Here is a 22,484-nt window from a genome sequence, read left to right as displayed (position 1 = left end):
ATGGGCTTCTGAAACTCTTCCTTTGCAGTTCTGGTCAATCTTGCAATGTGAAAACCTCGTTTTTGATCTTGGTCATTGTTTCATGCCACATGGAGATGAGGAAAAAATTTGTACCACCTCCATTTTTTCTAGTAATGCATAGTGGAGAAAGGGGAGACAGGGTATCCAGGAGAGAGATGGGAGAAATTTGTGGTCCTTTTTTGTTGCTTGTACAAGTAGCTTTTCTCATCCATCTTTGTCATTTAATGTAATTCTTATTCTTTGATATCTTCTAAATTATTGTAAGTTCTAGATATTGTGTCTTATAAATTATTGTAAGTTCACATTGCATTCAGTAGATTTTTCAAGGCATTCCATTTTGATGGATGGATCTTTTGGGTTATGCTCCTCTTCTAGACTCTTCTTGGCATTCTTCATCGAAGCCTTATGCTAATTATTCTATTCAAGACATTTGCTTGTTTTTGAAAGTTTTTATTTTTCCATGTTTAAGTTTTGTATTGTTTCTATTATCTTATTACTCTTCTATGTTTTTTGGTATTTTGTATTTGTGAGCATTAGTCTCTTTTCATTTTACTTTTATCAATGAAAAGTATTATTTCCTTTAAAAAAAAAATTAAATAAATAAATAGAAAATGATAGACATCTGAAGTTTGAACTTAAAGGAAATACTACTAGAACTTATGCTACTTTGTTCTGCTGAATGTTCTAGATGTGTTTTTGTGGATGCTGGAGTTGCGCCCATTGACATTGAGACGAGAAGGATGAAAGAAGAGATGAAGTTGAAAGATGCACAAGCTAAAGCCATTGCTGAGCATGGGGAGTTAGCTCTTATCGCTGTAGATGGTCCTCAAACTGTTACCCAAGAAAGGATAACGTTGAGGCCCCCAATGCTTCAGGTCAAATCTTATTCCCTTTCTTTATAAATGACTCTGTGGTCACAATATTAGCAATGTTATTTAATTTCGGGTTCACATAATGTGAATCTTGATTTTGTGCACATCCTTTACCAATATGGGAAAGATCCATTCCTACTGACTTTAGAATATTTGCAGGTTCTGATGGGGAAAGTCTCTTCCATTGTGATATTTAACAATTTAAAATTTTTAATAGTGACTGACACCCCTCTTCAAGAAATAATGATGACATTTGGTTTTCCAATTGGAAACTAGTTCCTAAAACCATTTTTTTTTATTAGTTTGCTCTACTAACCATCCAACGTTGTGTTTTGGCATGTCCCAGCAAAGTAAAATTTATGAATAATTATTAGAAAATCACATTAAGAAATCGTGTCCTACAGATGTTGAGTGCACATCCATGTTGAATGTATGTTCAATACCTACCCTTTATTCAAAATAGTGTTTCTACGACTAAATTTTTGGTATATTTACCATATATGGTTTCTGAATCATGTGAATAATGGTGATTTCTCTCTAAATCTTTTAATATTAATCCATACTACTTCAGGTCGTGCGATTAGCATCATTTCAGCAAGCTCCTTCTGTACCACCATTTTTATCATTACCCAAACAGTCGAAAGCAGATGCAGATGATTCAATGATGCAAAAAGATTTTGAAGAAAGAAAAGCAAATGAGATAGCAGTTGGTGGTGGTGGAGTGTCAGTGGCAGTTACTCGTTTCCCAGCTGAGCAGAAACGTCCTGTCGGATCTCTAGTTGTGGTTGGTGTTAGAGATGGAGTTCTCTGGTTAATTGACAGGTACTTGAATCTTGTAATATATAGGAATTTAAAGGACAACTACCGTTCCTCTCAAAAGAAATCAGAAATGTTGAAGTTTTTCAGCACAAATGTTAGAAATGGTTCAGTATGCCAACGTGATGGCTCAACTAATCGTTACCATGCAAGCAGTTCAATCAGCAAGAAATTAGCATGAACATTGCTTGTATTTGTCAGTTTGAGATCACTATTCTCTGTATGTTTAAGTTGCTTTTTCTCCGTTTTCGAATGGAAGATTAGACGACTGATATTATCTGTGCTTGAAAAAGTTAAAAGACATCAAAATGCTAAAATTTAAAAAGTGCGTCTGCCATTTGTACATCATGGTTGGATGCGTTTATTCAAAAAATTGATAAGCTGGTTTTCTATTTGTTCACATATTTTCATTTTGTTGTACCATCCGAGAGCTATTGGTGAAAGTTCAGTAAATCTTTCATTGAACAATGTGCTTGTGAAGTATTTAAGAAATTACACTAGCTTTCTCCATTTTGATCATGTTAGTCTGGATAGAGTTTATACTGTCACTCGATCAATTCTCATCTCATTTCCAATTTCATTTTCTTTTATGCTCAGATGGATTCTTGAATTTTAAATCAGAAAAGAGTTTAAATATAATAATGAGAATCAGGACTTATGCTGCTCAAGTTTTCTTGGCCAGGTATATGAGTGCACATGCTCTATCCTTGAATCATCCTGGTATCCGTTGTCGGTGTCTTGCTGCCTATGGTGATGCAGTCAGTGCTGTCAAATGGTATTAACTTTTCTCATTCTTTTACATGTTGTCATGGTGGGAATTGTTTCAACTCCTAAATATTTCTTTTTCCTGCAGGGCAAGTAGGCTTGGTAGAGAGCATCATGATGACTTAGCTCAATTTATGCTCGGTATGGGTTATGCTACGGAAGCTCTACATCTGCCTGGAATATCTAAGAGGTAAACAAACACTTGCAGGAAAGATGATACCCTAATGTAAAATTAAAGGGCCTATGTTTCTTAAAGTCTGTTGTCGTTTATAAGCCCCTTAACATAGTTTCTCAATCACTCATTGAGTAGTTGCTAGTCTGTCACTTGATATGAGGTCAATGTGTCAAAACCATGTCCTAGTCCTAGTTCTACTTGTTAATCCATTTCTATTTGAAAATTTCAGATTGGAATTTGATCTGGCTATGCAAGGAAATGATTTAAAAAGAGCGCTTCAGTGTCTGCTTACTATGAGCAACAGCAGGGACATGGGCCAAGATAATGCAGGGCTTGATTTGAATGACATTCTTAGCTTAACAACTAAAAAGGAAGATATGGTTGAAACGTTTCAAGGAATTGTGAAATTTGCAAAAGAGTTTTTGGATTTGATTGATGCTGCGGATGCTACTGGACAAGCTGATATTGCTCGTGAGGCCCTAAAGAGGTTAGCTGCTGCAGGCTCCTTGAAAGGTGCATTACAGGGTCATGTGTTAAGAGGATTGGCTCTGCGATTAGCAAATCATGGGGAGTTGACGCGACTGAGTGTAAGTGCTTGGAAACACTTTTCTAGCCTTGGTTCATTTATGTTCAAAGCTTGGTAGTTGTTTTTCTTATACAAAATATGCCGTGCTCTATAGAATAATGCTTTTCCTAGGTTGGTTCATCCGATCCAAAATTTTGCCCCATACTGTTGTTTTGTGTAGCTTCTATCTTAACTATTAAATTTCATGTTGCATTTAAATGTCATTTCAGCATCATCGTTTTCTTTTCTGGCGTACTCTTATATGAGAATATAATTAGCAAAGAAGGGAGCCTGTATAAGTAAGGCTCTTCGAGCTGTTACTTGGTAACTGTAATCATTGCAAATTTGGGATCTTTAGATGACATTTACAATCCCAATTTTTTGGTGAAATTAATACAAAGCTGAGCTCAAAAAGTTGAGCTTTCTCTGAAATTGGAGAAAATTTCAGGCAATTAGTTAATGGAGTTTGACGGGACAGCAGTTTTTTTTCCTGAAAATTACCACTTTCATCTCTAAAACTTTGCTAGAATTTCAAGAATTTGTTTGAGTAAAATAAAAAATGAAGCAAAATATTAAAAACATATAAGGGAAAACAAAAAGAAAACATTATCAAAATGGCCTAATAATTTTGCATATTCTTCATCTTGTGAAGTTGCAGACTGGATAATTATTGCCTGCAGTGGTTGCATTGATATATTATTGTTTCTTAGGAAACCTAGTCTTAAATGACGATGTAAATGCTACAGGGATTGGTAAGCAATTTGATCTCAGTCGGCTCGGGGCGCGAAGCAGCATTTGCAGCAGCAGTTTTGGGAGACAATGCTCTCATGGAAAAAGCATGGCAAGACACAGGAATGCTGGCGGAAGCTGTGCTTCACGCTCAAGTAGGTCATCTTTATTTGTGCTATGTATGTACTTCTGTTTGGGAATTAACTTTCATGCAATTTCCAGGCTCATGGGCGACCGACATTGAAAAGCTTGGTCGAGTCTTGGAACAAGATGCTACAGAAGGAGATGGAGCACACCTCGTCAGAAAAGACTGATGCCACAGCTGCATTTTTTGCATCCCTTGAGGAACCAAAACTCACAAGCTTGGCAGATGCAGGTAAGAAGCCTCCAATTGAAATTCTTCCTCCAGGAATGCCAACTCTTTCATCTTCTATTCTCGGTCCAAAGAAGCCAACGCCTGGAGCACAAGGTGCATTGCAGCAACCAGCCAAGCAATTACTGTTGGAGGCACCACCTGCTAATCCACAACCACCACCAGAAGGTACACCGATCCAATCAGAACCAAGTGAACAGACTTTGGACGGTAATGCCCCAACTTCAACAGCAGCTACGGACACATCTCCGACTACTCCAGCAGAAAATGTTCCTACAACATCAAATGGTTCAGAGCCATTTGATGTCCAATTAGCGTCCTCAACACCAGTAGAGACTCAAATACCACTGTCGTCTGTAAATAATACCGCACGTCCAGAGGCCGTGTTAGAGTCGCCTGAGGCTCAGAATTCCTCTGTTCCAAATTCATCATCCACAAACAATGCACCGCCACCCTTAGAGGCCCCATCTGAGGTGCCAGAGCTTCAGAATACCCCTCTTCCAAACGTATCACAAATTTAAAATCTAGCTACAGTTGAGTATAGAAGGTGAGATTGATTTTGGTACCAGCTGTTGCGGCCTCTTGACCGAAGCACCAACCCACCTCACACCCAAGGGGTACTAACTAATTGCTGAGTCCTCTCTGAACCGCAGGTTGTAATGTATTCTTCATGTGTTTGAACTCTTGCCTATTGTGCTATATAAAGTTGCATATATTCTTTTGTTCGTTATTGCATCAGAACACATTTCATTATATATACAGTTCAATCTGTAAATTTTTTCTGGTGTGATTTTGTAATTTAGTGTTAGCTAAAACGTAGGATCGGTCTCGGGTTTTGACTTTCGTTTTACACTGTTCAATATATTAGTTCTTAGTATTTTTCCTTGTTTTACACTGTTCGATATATTGTTATGTTTTGTTTTAAATGTGTAGTCTATGAAGTATACCTGTATGGACTTCTTTGATTGTCGTGGTGAATGTGTCTGAGGACTATTTAGAACAACTATTTGAACTTTAAAGACAAAAGGGTTGATTTTAAAATTTGAGCTCAAATAGATGCCAATTTTAAATCTTATGAACTAAAATTTTATTTTTACCATTATAGGGTTAAATTGTAAATTTAGTCTCTATGGTTTGAAAAAAAAAACTTAAAATTGTCTCTCCCATGCCAAAAACTTCAGTGCTCCTCTGTGCTCTTTCAGCTCTATAGAGATGACTCAGATGAGGATATTGAAATATTGAAATAGTAATATAATCATTGTGATGTAAACATCAATTTAATTTAATTTAATCAGTACTATTTTTTATTTTTTATTTTTATCTTGCAACCTACAAAAGGGCAAAATATTTGAGAAGTTGAACTCAGCTAGTGAAATGGTAGAGATGACGCAGAAAATTTTAAAGTGCCTTAAAACTCCTTGATTATTTTACTCGTGGACTTTTTTGCAAACAATAACGAAATTGCTAAATTGGACATAGTTTAATTGACATCCGAATATGTTAGAAATCACGTGACTTCAAATTGTATTAAAAAAAAAAGAACCAAATTGATCACTATTTTTTTTGTTGGTCAAGCAAAGAGTAAACATAAACCCCTAGCAGTTTTAGTGTCAAACCATTATATCTCTCTTATTTTAGGATTAAGGTGTGTTTAGTTTTACAACTAAAAAAATGTGTTGGTTTAACTTTTTAAATGTTTAATTTTGAAAATAAGTCATTTTGAAAAATTAGTGTTTTGAAATCACTCAAAATAATTTTTGTAACATTTTCACTATATATTTTACAGTTTTTATCAAAAGAGTAAAAATAAAAATGAGTTTTTTGAAAATGATTTTGTTCTCTAGTCAATCCAAACAAACAGGTTGGAACTTATTCTCTCGATGCTAAAGTGGATTCCCATGCTATGCACACCTATAAAACATCCAATAAAGTAATAACATAAATTAAAAGTCTATAAATTTATTATCACGCGTAAAACTACAAATTTGAGCACTCAAAGAAATAATATAATCTTTAAAATAATAAAATTTTCTCTACCAAAAATGGAACAAGAGGAAGCTTTTAAAGTTTTTTTTAAAGAGCTTTAACCAATCGAACCTCACTTTTATGAGAAGAAAAGTTGAAAATGAGAGGCGCTCATACAATTAAATATACATAAAATTTAAATATCAAGTTTTGTTGTTTACTGACTTAGATAATTTTATATACTTGAGTCATAAAGTTAAATATTTGGACTATATAAACCAAAAACTAAATAATTTAATAGATTAAGTATTTTGTTTATATTAGAAGGGTTAAGAAATTTCTCTTTAAATGAAGATTCTCCTCGTGAAAATTAATAATTTAAATAACTATTTTGATGAAAAGTTAAGTATTTAATTAGAAAAAATATAAAATATAATTTATTAGAAAATACCCAATTGTCATAAATTTTATGTGGGGAGTCTTCACTTCGATCATAAAAACTTGATGGAGAATTTTGTCACCACATGTGTTTGCCTCGGGAGTGAATGCCACCATGTGTCATCTAACAATCGATTAAAATTGCCACTTCACCTAAATATCCACCTCCACAGTAGCAAATTTTGACAGTTGAAATGCATGTCGTCAACAATAATTTGACGGCTAGACTGTCACGTCAACCCACCTGCCAAGTGTTGGTTTTTAGTTGGTTAACATCTTCTTGGTTGATCATAACTTTCTCATTTAAGAGTCGTTTGAGACGTGGAATTAAGATATGATGTCTAGATTTCATGTCTATGGAGTTCATATATATGTGAAGTTCATATGTCCGTGTTTGAGGTGTAGAGTTGTGAGTATGAATTCATATGTTTGTGTTTGGAATGCAGTTGAATTTGTATCTATGGGATATCTGATGCAGTTTTTTGGACTCTAAATAATCTACTTTTGTTTTGAAACTTTCTTATTCAATAATTCTACCAATCTTTGTGTTGAATAAAATATAGATTGCAATTTTTTCTTTTAATTTTAAAAGTTTTTCTTTCTATCTTTTTTTTTTTTTTTTTTTTTTTTTTTTTTTTGTAATGAATGACAATTAACCTACTACATTTCTTTCTGGAATGCAGTTAAATAAAATGAGAAACCAAAGAAAAATCAAAACTTTTGATTCCTAGTTTTTCTCCATGGATTTCATCATTATCTACTTTTTCTTCTTCTTCCTATTGCACCCCATTTCATATGCGAGTAAAACCCTGAATCCTGCTCAACTTAATTACACCACCACTGAAAAAGAGCTCCTAACTATGATTTTTGCGTTGGAAAAATTTCAGGCATACTTGTTGGGGACCAAGGTACTCATTCATACTGATCACTTAACAATCAAATATTTGATGACAAAGAAGGACGCAAAGCCGAGATTGATCAGATGGGTTCTCCTCCTTCAAGAATTTGATATCAAGATAATTGATCGTACGGGGACAGAGAATCAAGTTGCAGATCACTTGTCCAGACTGGAGAATCCTGAAGTTGACCGCAATGAATTTGAAGTGAGTGTCGTGTTCCTGGATGAACAGCTGTTTCGCATAGAAGAACTGCCATGGTATGCAGACATCGTTAATTATTTGGTATGTGAACAATTTCCTGAAGATTACACCTACCATCAACGGAAGAAGCTCAAGAATGAATGCAGACACTACTATTGGGATGAGCCGAATCTGTATAAAAGAGGTGCAGACCAAATCATTCGATTATGTGTACCAGATGCTGCTCAACAATGCATATTGTCATAGTGCTACGATTCACCTTATGGAGGGCACTTCGGAGGACAACGCACTGCATCTAAGGTTTTGCAAAGTGGATTCTTTTGGCCTTCATTATTCAATGATGCTGCTGACTACGCAATGAAATGTGATCGATGTCAACGCACTAGCAACATTTCATGGAAGAACACAATGCCGATGAATACTATCTTGGAGCTGGAATTATTCGACGTATGGGGGATTGATTTCATGGGACAATTCCCTCTTTCAAATGGTAAGCACTATATTTTATTAGCTGTGACTATGTCTCTAAGTGGGTAGAGGCAATTGCATGCGTCGCGAGTGATGCGGCAGTAGTCTCCCAGTTCCTGAAGACAAATATTTTTATGTGTTTTGGCACTCCCCGTGCCATCATAATTGATGAAGGATCGCACTTTGTCAACCACCATATAAAGGAGCTTTTGCGCAAATACAATATCCTTCACAAAGTGGCCACTGCATACCATCCACAAACAAATGGCCAGGCTGAAGTGTCCAACCGTGAAATTAAATTGATACTTGAAAAGGTAGTAAAACCTTCACAGAAGGATTGGGCAGTGAAGCTTGATGATGCATTGTGGGCATACTGGACCGCATTTAAAACACCAATAGGTGTGTCCCCCTATGTATTGGTATTCGGCAAAGCATGTCACTTGCCCTTGGAGCTGGAATATAAAGCATTGTGGGCAGTCAAGAAAATGAATTTCGATTTAAAGAAAGAAGAGGAAGTGTGGAAAATGCAATTGGTCGAGCTAGAAGAATAGAGGAACAACACATATGAAAATGCAAAAATTTATAAGGAGCGTACCAAGCGCTGGCACGATCAACGCATATGCAGCAAGAACCTCCAAGTCAGACAGAAAGTCTTGCTTTTCAATTCACGCCTATGACTCTTCCCGGGAAAGCTAAAGTCTTGTTAGTCCAGACCGTTCATAATTTGACAAGTACTTCCGCATGGTGCGGTAGAATTATCAAATGACACGGTACCAACATATTCAAAGTCAATGGGCTACCACGGAGAAGTTTGGCATCGCCAAGTCGACTCCATGGAACTAAGAAACTTTGAATAAAGAAGGAAGTAGGTGGTCCCTGCGTTGTCACATGATCGCAATTTCTCANCATGGAACTAAGAAACTTTGAATAAAGAAGGAAGTAGGTGGTCCCTGCGTTGTCACATGATCGCAATTTCTCAGGGACGCAAGCTTGGGCTTCAAGTCTTCAACTCTTTTTCTCCACTAACTTAGAATCTTCACTATCATTCAACTATCTTTTTATTTTTCATTTCTAAAAAAAAAAAAAATTTAATTTGCGTTAACGATTTTCCTTTTGTTTAAAATAATTTGACATTCTCTTTGTTTTCTTACAACGATCGAGGCGCTGGATCACGGCGATGTCATGCGAAGAAGCATTCATCTTATTCCATCGCTACGACCCACAGAAGAAAGATCGCCGCAAGGATGGATGTGTCAACACAATGTAGGCGACATCGCAAAATTTGGAGGTGTACTCTTCCTTATCTTTATTTCAAATTTTGCACTATCACATTGCATATCGCTTTTCGAAGTTTTATCACCGCATCCTTCTTGATTACCACAATCATTTAACAAGTAGATAAATTTAGTAGTTTACCGTATTCTGTTTCTTTACCAAGTAAGATTTCAATGATGAAAAATATGCTTCTATTTCTTTCATATATATTAGAGTCAACTTAATCTTAAGATAGCCACCTCATAAAATATTCTAGAAGTTAGGAGTTTGCTAGCTTTCTTTCAAAGTCTCTTTACAACGTATTCTAGAACATCATATAATTTATTTTAATCTTTTGGCAATGGGAACATTGCCGCATTTCAAATTTGGGAGTGAGGTATTTATTTTTCGATCTTGCTATTTTCATTTCTACAAAAAAAAAAAAAAACCTTTTTTTTTAGAATAACAACTCCACTGTCAATGAGAAAGGGAAACCTATGTTGATAAGAGTTAAGTTATGAAAAACACTTAGCCGTAGTTGGATGTCCGCATGACACACGTGGGGGCAGCCAAAACGAAAGTAAGTTACCAACGCATAAATCGATGATCGCAACTCCAATGCCAAATCGGTATGAGTTTAGTCTAAGAAAGAGTGCATTGCTCGTAGTTGGATGTCCGCATGATACCCGTGGAAGCAAGTCAAAACGAAGGCAAGACACTTGAATCAGTGCAAGATAAAAAAAAAATAGTAATAAAGAAAATTTTTGTGCAAGGATAAATCTTTTGTCACCCCAGTAGAAAATTTTCTTGTTGAAATAAATCATGTGATGCCCAAGAATTCAGTAAAGTTCTTTTGAAAGTTAAACTTGCAGTCCCCAGGTCTTAGAAATATTTTAAGAATAGACTTGAATAAGACTTAGTAAGTTCTGGTATATAGGATTTGAATGAAGTACCCTTGAGAAATCTAGGAAAAGAACTTTGCGGTGGACTTGCTAAAGGAATCTTTAGCTTATGCTTGAGGACAAGCCTTGTTTAAATTTGGGGGTGTGATAACGGGCAGAAATGCACGTTATCATAGCGCTAAGTTATTAAACAATGTTGGATTGTGTTGATGAAAAAATGATAAATTGCATTCATTAAGCATAAAATCTATAATATTGCGGCCGCGTGCGTCAGCGCATTGAAACTATTGATTTTTGTATTTTTTGGTGCAGAATATGGGTTAACGCATTACAGAGATTGCAATCATAGGAATTCATCGGTCGAGTGTAACTTGACCACAAGATTTTGTGTTGATCACGCTCGCAAATATTCACCCAAGAAAAATCACCGCAACAAGGTGGGTGAATCCGGATGAAAGGACAATTAAGATCGATGGGACAGAAAGCTGACAGTAGTCAGATCCAAATTAAGTTGACAGCCGATAACGGTCACAAAGTACATCCAGCTTTATTGGTGACAATTATCCAGCGCATCAGTTAGGAATTAAAGCAGTCCCATCTGTACAGCCAGGGAAGTCGCCTTTCACATTTGATGCCTTATAAATACCAAGTGCATTCTTCAAAGAAGGGGTTAGGCAGTCGATTACTCCATCACTTTACAAGTTAACGCCTCTGTTTATAGTTTTCTTTTTTATTACACGACGGAGCTAGAGAAGAGTGGTGACGCCGGAGATCGTCCAAGGCAGCTCGAAAGAAGACCTAATGTCTTAAGAGAGCTAGGTTAGAATCTGACTTGAAAGAGCAAGATTAGGCCTGCATAAACAAGAAATAGGGACTTAGAAATAAGCTCTGTTTGTCAACGTGCATCACATTTCAATCCTAGAATAGGAATAGTATTATGCGGTCGCATATTTGTGTGAATGTCATGTTGTCATCACATAAATAGAAATAGAGGTTTATGTGTAAACCCTGTAGACTTATCGCATATTTATCGCATGCGTTCTAGCCTTAGAAGCCGTAGAATTCACACCGAAAGGTGGTTTACTATTGTATTTGCAGGATTCGCAAGGCACGAACGCAACCCAAGGAGCGTTAGCCGAAACCCTTCTCAACCCATTCACCGTATATTCATCGTATTTTTCGTTGCCAACTCTTTTCAAACTCTGCTGCATTTATTATTATTTTCATTAACGCAACAACAACCAACCACCTTATTTAATTACCGGTTACCACAAAGTTTTCATAAGAAAATTATCATCACAAACTATTTTCACAAGTCCCTGTGATCGACCCTAAACTTACCAAGAAACTCAGAGGAATTTACACTTGGATTCCGTTGAGGAAACTTGAGTGCACAACGTACTTCCACCAACGCATTCCATCCATATTTCCATTCAATAAAAGAACGCATCAAGTTTTTCCTACATTGGCTACAAAGATAGAACGTTGAATGCACAATTAACGCAAAATACTTTGTTAGCTGAGATTCGACATGCTGATCGATGAAAACTCATATTCTCGTGAATTCTTATCATGATCGATGCAATTTCTGCCTAATGACCTTCCTAATTCTAAGTAAAAGGCCTAAGATGACATGCAGTCACAATTTTCTGAGACCACTGCCACCCCCAGACTTGGCAACGTTCTCACCGCAAAGCTAAAAACAAAATTACAAGAATGCGATAATAAATGTTTGAACAAAGGTTTGCACAAAATCAAACTCAATACTTTCAAAATTTGAAGAAGCTAATAAAAGTAAAGAATGCCTTGTGTTGATTAGTTAGAAAATGCGGTGAGCTATACGTACCATCATAGAAACATTGCAAAACAACGCAATCGAGAAAAAGAGAATTTCAAAAGGATAAGGCATACAAGATAACAAGAAAAAACCTTAGGTGGAACTACGCATGCGCTCATGCATTGGAATCCATGCAATTGAAGCCATGCGTTCAAGGGTGAAAGGAATTCTTCCGTTGAACTATGAACCGAGGTGACTTATTGTTGCACCTGCAAGAGCAAACGTACCACAACCAAAGAAGCAGCCATATATCTAAAATAACAATAAAAATGAAAATAACCTATATTAAGAAAGCAATTTAAAGATAGAGTAGAAGACGTCCCTGGAAAAAAATAAGAGTGTTGTCACTGCAAGGAGTCTTCCATGCAGGAGATGGCTCTCAACTGCTTGGGTCAACTTGCCTTGACCATTGGAACTTCCAGCAATTGTTGGGCACATGCAACCGACATGTGCTTAGAATCACCTTCAGCTCTTTTGCGACTAATTGCCCTTCTACCTTGGGGTCAACATTGGCTTTCAACACATCGCCTACACTTCAATATTGTTTGCAACCTGGTTGCACAAGCTACAATACTCCCAAGATAAAAAGTTTGCTCGCAGAGACACAAAACATAACAAACATTTAGCTACAAAGTCCCCGGAAACGGCACCAAAAACTTGATGGCGAGAAATTGGAAGTCAATTTTACTCGACAACCAAAATCCCATGAACGCGGTATGCGATGCATGTTCCTAAGATATGCGTTGATAGTCATACATCGATGGTCATGCATTGGAATGAATATGCGTTAATAAATGTATGCGATGACCATGCATCCTGCCACAAGTTTTCTTGCGTTCACGCCATGTATAACATGGACGCAAGTTTCTTGGGTAATCCGAGGTTGAACACAGGGACTTGTAACTATATGTTTGCGGTGATGTGCATGCGGCGGTTTGAATAAATGAATGGAGGGGATATTACTAAGCTAATCCTATTCCTACTTCTATCTAGCAGCAACACAATGAGGATATTCATGAAAGGTAGAGATATGACAAACCTTGACATGAAATAAATGTATGGGAAAATAGATAAAATGCGGAGATGTTTTCATTGCAACCCTTAAGAGTGACTGCAAGGGCAACCCTAGTCAATGCAACCAATGCGCTCATGCTACACTCATGCACGACAAATCATTTTCCAATGGAAATGTGGTGCTTCTAAGTCTAGGACGCATGTGTTGAATACAAAAGTATCCATAGAGCTTATTTCTAAGTCTACTCTTTTTCTATGCAGGATGGAAAATGCACACAACGCTGCGGTGACCGCACTCAATCGTATCCTATCTCTAAGATGCATGCGATTGGTTAATAGCAAACAATGCTTATTCCTAAGCTTCTATCTCTTGTATTATGTGTTCTAATTTGACTCTGCCGAGCCTAGATTCTGACCTGACCTTCCCAAGCCTAGATCCTGTCCTTAGACTACCCTCCCGAGTATCCCTAATGGACGAATGAAGCATACATACTACAAGACAATCGCATGAACTTGGTTGACATAAGTTTGTTACTATCCCTAGTGAACAACGCATACATTGCTTAATGCGTCCAACCACTTACCCTTCCAGGCAGTTGATTGTTGCTGACTTCATTCATAGACAAGCATTGTGTTAGCCCATAGACAGGCATTGCAGTAGCTTCACACTAAGCAGATAAGGTTTTCTCACACACTCACGCAATGCACACCTCTCGGTGGTTTGCTACATGCTTCATATCCCTAATCCACGTGACTAAGTATGCAATACCCATGCAATCCCACTAAGTGTGCAATGAAAGTAATGATGCTAAGCAAGAAGATGGAGATGGAGTCGAAGGAACAGAGAAATGCATTGAAAACAATTGTATTAATCCCTTAATTCCAAATGTCATACAATACAATATAGAAAAAGAAGGGAAAAGAAATGACTGGCTGGAAGCAAAAGTTTTGCTTCCAGCAGATGTGCGTCAAGGCTGCCGGTGATGCCATGGATGGGCAGAGGAACTGACTCTCTCGAGATCTAGCTCCGGTCGAAGGCTCCGGTCATCACTCGAAAGGGATGAAGGAGGTGAAGAACTCTCAGCCGTCTTTTCACACGTTTGTCTGGATCGCAAGGATCTGCCATAGGCGAACCTCAGGCGAAAACCTTGGTTTCAACCTCGGGTGAAAACCGTGGATAAAATGAATTTCAGCTCATTGGCTTCTATTTATAGAGCTTGGATTGGAGATAACATTAATTGGACTACTCTGAGTTTGACGTTCGGTGCGTTCGTCCTTTCTGAACCTCTGCCACTAACAGTGTGGTAGGTGAAATGTCAACATCATCTTTGGATTTTCTCGAGGTAGATGCATTGATGCATTCATTCCACCTATCTTGCGTTGATCCCGTTAGTTTGCGTTGTCGTATAGCCGCAATCATTCAATGACCGCATTCGCTTAATACCGCAACTCTACACGATGACCGCAATCGTTTGACGAGCGCAACTCCCATGCGATGGACGCATACGGCTGATTACCGCAACATCCATGCATTGATCGATGTGTTTGCCTTTGCGATGGAGTGTTCCTCCGCGTGCGGTCATCTATGCGATGGTCCGGTTTCTGCGTTTGCGTTCATTTCCTGCATTAGCTACAAAAATAGAACATTGAACGCATAATTAACGCAAAGTAACGGGTTAGCTGAGATTCATCATGCTGATCGATGCAAACTCTTTTTCTCGTGAATGCCTATCATGATCGACACAATTTCTACCTAACAACCTTCATAATTCTAAGTAAAAGACCTAAGATGACATGCATTTGTGCATGTCATCAATAGGATACCCCCGCTCACATGCTTCCACATGAATGATCAGGATCAGATCATTTGTAGCACTTTACAACACTTGTAACATCTACAAAATGGGTCGTATATGTAGTGTCACAAGGATAAGGTACCCAACATTATCCATCTACTACAGACTGTTTAGGTTATTATTTAAAAAAGATCCACCTGTATGTCTCTATATACTTGTTTAAATTACATAAAATAACCTAGGATCTTAGTTTATTGGATTGAATATATGCTCATAAAATAACAATTATTTTATCAATAACAATTTGTTTATACAAAGTTTACAAACTACAAGAATACAAGAGATTTAGGACACCAATCCCAACAATCTCCCACTTGTCCTAAAGCTTAGGGAATCTAATGTACAATACAAATAAAGTATAAAATACAATAAACTAGAGTATACACTATACCTTCGTAACATCTCCCATTTGCCCTAGACAATATGCCACATATCCTGTAGATCCAAACTTTCTAGATGACCCTCGAACACTTAAGCCGTGAGAGCCTTTATAAATGGATCAACAACATTGTGTTCGAAGCAATCTTCATGAAAGTCATGTAACCTCGATGCACAATCTTCTGAATCAAGTGATATTTTCGCTCAATGTGTTTGCCTCTTTGATGACTCATAGATTCCTTAGAATTTGCCACAGCACCACTTTTATCACAATAAAGTGTGATGAGTAAAGACATATTTGGAACAACTTCCAAATCAATAAGGAACTTCTTAAGCCAACGTCCTCTTTAGCAGCTTCAGAAGCAACTATGTATTCGGCTTCCATAGTGGAGTCTGTGATGCATCCTTGCTTGATACTTCACCAAACTATAACTCCTCCATTTAGAGTAAACACTGACCCTGATGTGAATTTTCGAGAATCTCGATTAGTCTGAAAGTCAGAGTCCGTGTATCCTGTAAAGATCAAATCCTTATCTCCATACACAAGCATATAGTCCCTTGTTCTCTAAAGATACTTGAGGATTATTTTGGTCGTTGTCTAGTGATCTGATCCTGGATTAGATTGATATCGACTGACAATCCCTATTGCATGAAAAATTTCAGGTCTAGTACATAACATTGTATACATAAGGCTACCAACAGCCGATGCATAGGGAATTTGTTTCATTTCCTCAACTTCCTAAGGAGTCTTAGGACACTGTTTTTTAGACAATACAATTCCATGCCTGAAAGGTAGTAAACCCTTCTTGGAATTGTGCATCGAATATTTGACAATTATCTTGTTAAAATACAATGCCTGAGACAAGGCCAACCTTTTGTTCTTACGATCCCTGATAATCTGAATCCCTCGAACAAACTGCGCCTCTCCCAAATATTTCATTTGGAATTGGGTGACCAGCCATTTCTTATCAGTAAAAAAACCTACACCTTTCCCAATGAGTAGAATATCATCCACATACAACATGAGGAAAGCTATTGACCAAAGCCATAAGATTTGATTTTCTTGTAAACTCAAAACTCATCAACATTCTGACCAAAGCTATAAGATTTGATCACAACATCAAACCTTATATTCCATGATCTAGATGCTTATTTTAGTCCATAAATGAACCGATTAAGCTTGAAAACCTTTTGCTCTTGATCTTGTTAATGAATCATTTTGGTTGTTTCATATAGATGGCATCTTTAAGATTACCATTAAAAAAGGTAGTCTTGACGTCCATTTACCATATTTCATAGTCATAATATTAGGCTATGGATAAGAGAATTCTGATAAACTTCAACATGACAACAGGTGAGAAAGTTTCTTCATAGTCCACTTCTTCAACTTGGGTATAACCCTTTGCCACAAGTCTAGCTTTAAAGTGTTGGGGTTGATGCCCTAAATCTCGTAGGGTCCTATAGTTTGTAAACCTTGTATGCACAAACTTTTAAGTGATTTATAATATATGATATTTTATTCACTTTTTCTATGAAATATGTGATATTTAGTTGCATTAACCACAAACCAATAAACTAACATCTAAGGTTATCATTGTAACTTAAACATGTATATGAAAACATATAGGTGGATCATGTTTAAGTGATAAACTAAATGGTCTGTAGTATATGGATAAGGCTAGGTATCTTATCCTGGAGTATGGCCCGCTTTGTAGGTGTTACAAATGTTGTAAAGTGCTACAAATGATCTGATCCTGATCATTCATGTATTAGACATGCGAGCTGGGATATTTTATACAAAGAAGTTTGTATAAGACCATACCACGAAATGCTTAGTCTCATTATATAACACCGTTCATAATAGAGACTTTCATTTCACTAGAATGACCATAAGTAACATGACCTTAATCCTGAGTGAGTTGTGGACTCTTGCCTATGAGGGTAGTCCTTTGATTTGTATGGGTGAGAGTGGCCAGATCACCAACTCAACAAGCCTACCTTTTGGGGATTCATCTGATTGGGAAGCTGGGAACTCAGCTACATAAGATGAAATTAACTGATTCCCCGATGCAGGGGTAAGTAGATAAATTGCTCTCTTAAGGGCTGATTCCGGGTCTTGAACAATGTGGCGCCACACCCTCTCCAGGCCTGAGAGGGGTTTAGTCATAGTGAGAATATGATCTATTATTCATTAGAGGAATCAGTGGTACTTAAGAAGTTAGATATATCTAAAGGGGTAAAACGACATGGCCCAACTGTACTTACGAGTAATTTGTGAAGGGTCATCGTACTATTGATTGGTTATATCCAATGGACACAAAAATATATCTGTAATGCGAATAATGCAGCTGTTGGTCTTTAGTATAGTGCCTGGCAGTTAACAGATGGTGGATAATGTAATTAAAGAGTTCAATTAATTATTCACGTATTGTTGGAGCTTCAAGCTACAGGTCCATAAGGTATCCTTGGTAGCTCAAAAAGATTAGTTGAGAATAAGTTTTTCGGTTAATTTGAATTGTTCAAATTAATAAGAGAGAATTTAATTATATATGATATAATTAAATTAATTAAATTTTATATGAATAATGTATTTGATACATTATAGTTTAATGGGAGGAATAAATATTTGAATGTGATTCAAATATTTTTTTATGAATGAGATTCATAGTTGTTAAATTTAATATAAATATGATTTATATTAAATGCCATAAAATAGAGAAAAAGAATTATAGTTTATATTGTATATGATGCATTATTAAAACTATAGGTTATATATATAATATGATTAGTTGGTTATCATGTTTATTTATCTGAGTTATTTTTTAGTTGGTTATCATGTTTATTTATATGAGTTATTTTTTTGGATAATTAATCTCTTTTTCTCTCTAACCACCTTAGTGGGTGGTTAAACAATGTTTTATGGCAAATGGAATAAATAAAATATGATTTTATTTTTCCCACAACCAAGCTACACGAAAAACAGAGACTATACGATAAACACTCTTCTTTACTATACGATTGAGGTTTCTTTGCTACATGATAGAGAGCTTCCTCTATCATCTTCCTTCTCCAAACTCTCAAACTCCCTCTTAACCAAAATAGTCAGAGCCCACCACTCCTGGGTTCTCACCCTGAGAATACCGAGGATACTAAATGGTAGTGTCTTCAATCTTTTAGTTTGTGATTTACTTGAAGAGGGTCCTCAAGTACTTGTTACTATTTGTAGAGTTCGTAAAAGTTTGATGGGTTTACGCGAAGAAAATTTCTTCAAAGGTATAATCACTTGAACCCTCTTTTTTGTTTAAAAAACATGCTGTAATTTTGTTAAAATGCATAATCTTTTTGTGTTTACTGTAAATTTATGTTTTCAGTCGAAATGGAATTTGGACGATCCACTTTCACTCATGGATCTCTTTCCATCTACACCATTTTTTCTCTTGTAGATCCATTTACAATCTATCGATTTTACCCCCATCAGGTTGAGCTACAAGCTTCTAGACAGAATTGAAGTACATGTACTCCATTTCTTGATTCATGGCTTTAATCCATTCATCTTTGTCAACATCTTCCATTGCTTGTTCATAAGACAATGAACCTTTAACCCCATCATCAACTATGATGTATTGGGCTTCTATTAAACCCATGTAGCGTACATGTGGGTTCATAATCCTCCCACTACATCGAGACAATCTCAACTCTTGAGATGGATGTGTATGACTAGACGAACCCACATCAACAACTCTTGTTGATGTATCAGCCTCAACAACCTTTGTTGAAGTCTCAGTAGATTCAATAGAAATTTCACTTAAAACAATTTTACTTCATGGCTTATGATCCCTCATGTGGTCTTCTTCAAAGAAGGTAGCATTTTTCGACACAAACACTTTATTCTCTCTTGTATCAAAGAAGTATCCACCTCTCGTTTTCTTGGGGTAGCCTACAAATAGGTATACTTTTGAACGAGGTTCCAACTTTTTAGGGTTTTCCATGAGCACATGGGCTAGACATCCTCAAATTTGAAGTGGCGTAAACTACCTTTACGATCTCTCTATAACTTAAAAGGTTTTTCAGAAACACTCTTTGAGAGAACATTGTTCAAAATATAAACTGTAATCTCTATTGTATATCCCCAAAATGAGTAAGGAAGTTGAGCATAGTTCATCATCACCAAACCATGTCCAACAAGGTTCTGTTTCTCCTTTTCGATATATCATTCTGTTGAGGTATACCAGGGGCTGAGAGTTGGGATGAAATTCCATGTTCTATCATATAGTTTTGGAATCTTAAGTCTATATACTCTCCACAATGATCAGATTGTAGTGTTTTTATCTTTTTACCTAACAAGTTTTCAACTTCAGTCTTGTACTTCTTGAACTTTTCAAGAGCTTCAGACTCATGTTGCATTAGGTATAGATACCCAAATCTAGAATAATCATTTATGAAAGAGATGAAATATTCATACCCTCCTCGTGATTTTACATTCATCGGACCACATAGGTCTGAATGTACAAGCTCCAAATTTTCTTTGGCTCTATAACCTTTCCAGTAAAAGGTCGTTTTGTCATTTTACTTTCAAAACATGACTCACATACAAGTAAAGAGCTTTCTTCTAAACCATTTAGAAGTCTGCTTTTTACCAATCTCTCATTCCTATTGAGATTGATGTGACCTAATCTTAGATGCTAAAGATGGGCATTTTCTTTAGGACAAACCCTCGGTCTTTTTACAGTTGTTACTATTTTGAACATTTTAGTATTTAGCATGGATTTTGTACCCAATGACTTTAGTACATATAAGTTATTTTCCATTGAACCAAAGGCTAATTCCATTCCATTCTTGAGAATAAATAATTTATTCTAAGAGAAGGATATGGAATACTTTTGTTCAATTAGACAGGAAACAAAAATTAAGTTTCTCTTGATATGAGGAACTACATATACGTCATTTAATAACATATATCGTTTCTTATCTAAAAATAACTTAAGCCTACCTATAACAACAATTGAAATGGCCTCACTAATTTCGACTCTGCAAGTCATTTCTCCAGCTACTAATTGTTTTCAGGAATTAAATCCTTGATGGGAAGAACATACGTGATTAGTAGCTCCTGAATAAACTATCTAGGTAGAATCATCATTCTCTATTAAACACGTCTCCAAGAAAAATAAATCAGATTTATTTTCTTCAGAGTTCTTCCTTTTTTGGAGAATAGTGGGATCAACTCCACAACATATATCATAAACTCCAAGTTTCATCTCAGAAGACAATCCTCGGTGATTAACTTCACTCGAGTTAGCAACTATTGCTTTCTCTATTTGTCCCTTGACATTCAATATGGACGAGAATTTATCAATAGAGCTGATATTAGTAGTTTCATTGTCATCAACCCCATTTTGCTTGAATTGTGAGAAATTTTGCTCAAAAAATTCTTGCATTGATTGCATGATCTCATGTGTAGTGATCATGCTCTCAAAACTTTTGGCTAATGCATCAGATATGCTTCCCAAAATGTGAACTCGGGCCTTGGAATTACTCTTTGTCCACTTCTCTATGCATCACGAACATTTTGTGTTGCATCTGGGGTCGGAACTTGAAGACAATCCTAAGTCATAACAATGTTTAGGCCGTTAACCACGAAATAGGTTTTAAGTGATTCTTTCCCCGTCATATAGTTAAAGGCGGTCAAACAATTAAAGTAAATTGATGAAAAAAAAACTATTTGACATTATTGCTGAAAACAAACAAATTTATCTACATTAGATTTTAGCATAACTTTAAAACATCCAATCAAGTTTAGCAAAATCTAAATGAACCCCATATAACATATAATTTTGCAATGATGCTTCAGTGATTTAGGACAAAAGCCATCAAAGGGTAGTCAGTTTTCCCTTCACTGAATTGAGACACCCTCAACCAATCATTACGCTAGAATAACTCTTATTCTTATAACAATCAATCATCATTTATTTGGTCAAGAAATCATTAACTTGTTTAATAATTTTCCGTAAGTGTGACCCTTCATTTTAGACACTAGAGTTTCGCCCCAATGAGCCAACCGAAGGGAAAAATCGATTGGGACAAAAACTAAAATGATTTTATCCATTTTTGGAGTTCTCCTTGATATTGATCTACTGGACAAACCATCTGAAAGGGAATGCTCCCAGGGCGCCTCGAGGTCGTGCAAGAAGATCTTACGGTGCAAACCAATGAAGGAGACCGTAGGATATATTGACACACAACCCTCTCCCACTTATTATAAGTACTCTCTCATTCATCTTGATATTGACCCATGCAAACACCATCCGAATAGGGATGCTCCCAGGGTGCCTTAAGGCCAAGCATGAGTCTCATGATGTGAACATTAAGGGAGAAATATAAGTAGAAAAATTTGATGTATCATATACATCTTTATCATCCCATGGAGTATTTTATAACCTAGGTTTATTTTACTTAAGAAAATTTCGACTAATTATTTTTACTAAATTACTGTTTAAGTTTGTCCAAAAGTAACACTTACTTTGGATAGTTAAACAATTTTTATTAATGTTTGTTAAACACTTTAAGAAACCTTAATAAAAAATTGCATGCTTGTAGCTAACCTATTTAATTCACCTTTCTAGGTCAGTTCTCAGGTAGGGGTGTTCCGTTTTCGTCAACTTAAATACCCCAACCTGGACAGAACTAGACTTAGAAAAAAGGTCTTGTATAGATATGTTTGCTACAATTTTAATCTTTTATTAAAACCAATTTAATCATATTAAACTGATTGAAAAGATTAATCTAATTTCTAACCTTATTATAAATTCGTGACCTTAGGTCTATGTAAATCAAATTTAAAAAAATGATTTTACCTAAGTTTGCATGCAATTCTGAATTATTGATTTTAATTTCTAATTTCATTTTGTTATAACAATTATAAACAAAATTTGAAACAAATTAAAAGCATATAATTGCAC

At 36.2% G+C, this 22,484-nt stretch overlaps 1 protein-coding gene across 5 annotated transcripts in view; it reads left to right on the top strand.

Annotated features, from left to right (window-relative positions):
* Nucleotides 1–5,208, top strand: part of LOC120077754 — a 47,009-nt gene extending 41,801 nt beyond the window's left edge. For all 5 annotated transcript variants that reach the window (XM_039031755.1, XM_039031754.1, XM_039031753.1 and 2 more), the window contains 7 exons: nucleotides 710–896; nucleotides 1,465–1,715; nucleotides 2,392–2,484; nucleotides 2,563–2,664; nucleotides 2,879–3,236; nucleotides 3,961–4,098; nucleotides 4,166–5,208. In XM_039031755.1, the coding sequence (XP_038887683.1) occupies nucleotides 710–896; nucleotides 1,465–1,715; nucleotides 2,392–2,484; nucleotides 2,563–2,664; nucleotides 2,879–3,236; nucleotides 3,961–4,098; nucleotides 4,166–4,837 (1,801 nt within the window). In that variant the 3' untranslated portion in view covers nucleotides 4,838–5,208. The remainder of the gene's footprint in view (nucleotides 1–709; nucleotides 897–1,464; nucleotides 1,716–2,391; nucleotides 2,485–2,562; nucleotides 2,665–2,878; nucleotides 3,237–3,960; nucleotides 4,099–4,165) is intronic.
* The last annotated feature ends 17,276 nt before the right edge of the window (nucleotides 5,209–22,484 follow it).

The sequence above is a fragment of the Benincasa hispida genome, chromosome 5, assembly GCF_009727055.1.
Source record: "Benincasa hispida cultivar B227 chromosome 5, ASM972705v1, whole genome shotgun sequence".
NCBI classification, from domain to species: domain Eukaryota; kingdom Viridiplantae; phylum Streptophyta; class Magnoliopsida; order Cucurbitales; family Cucurbitaceae; genus Benincasa; species Benincasa hispida.
This window is presented reverse-complemented; position numbering and strand designations above follow the sequence as displayed.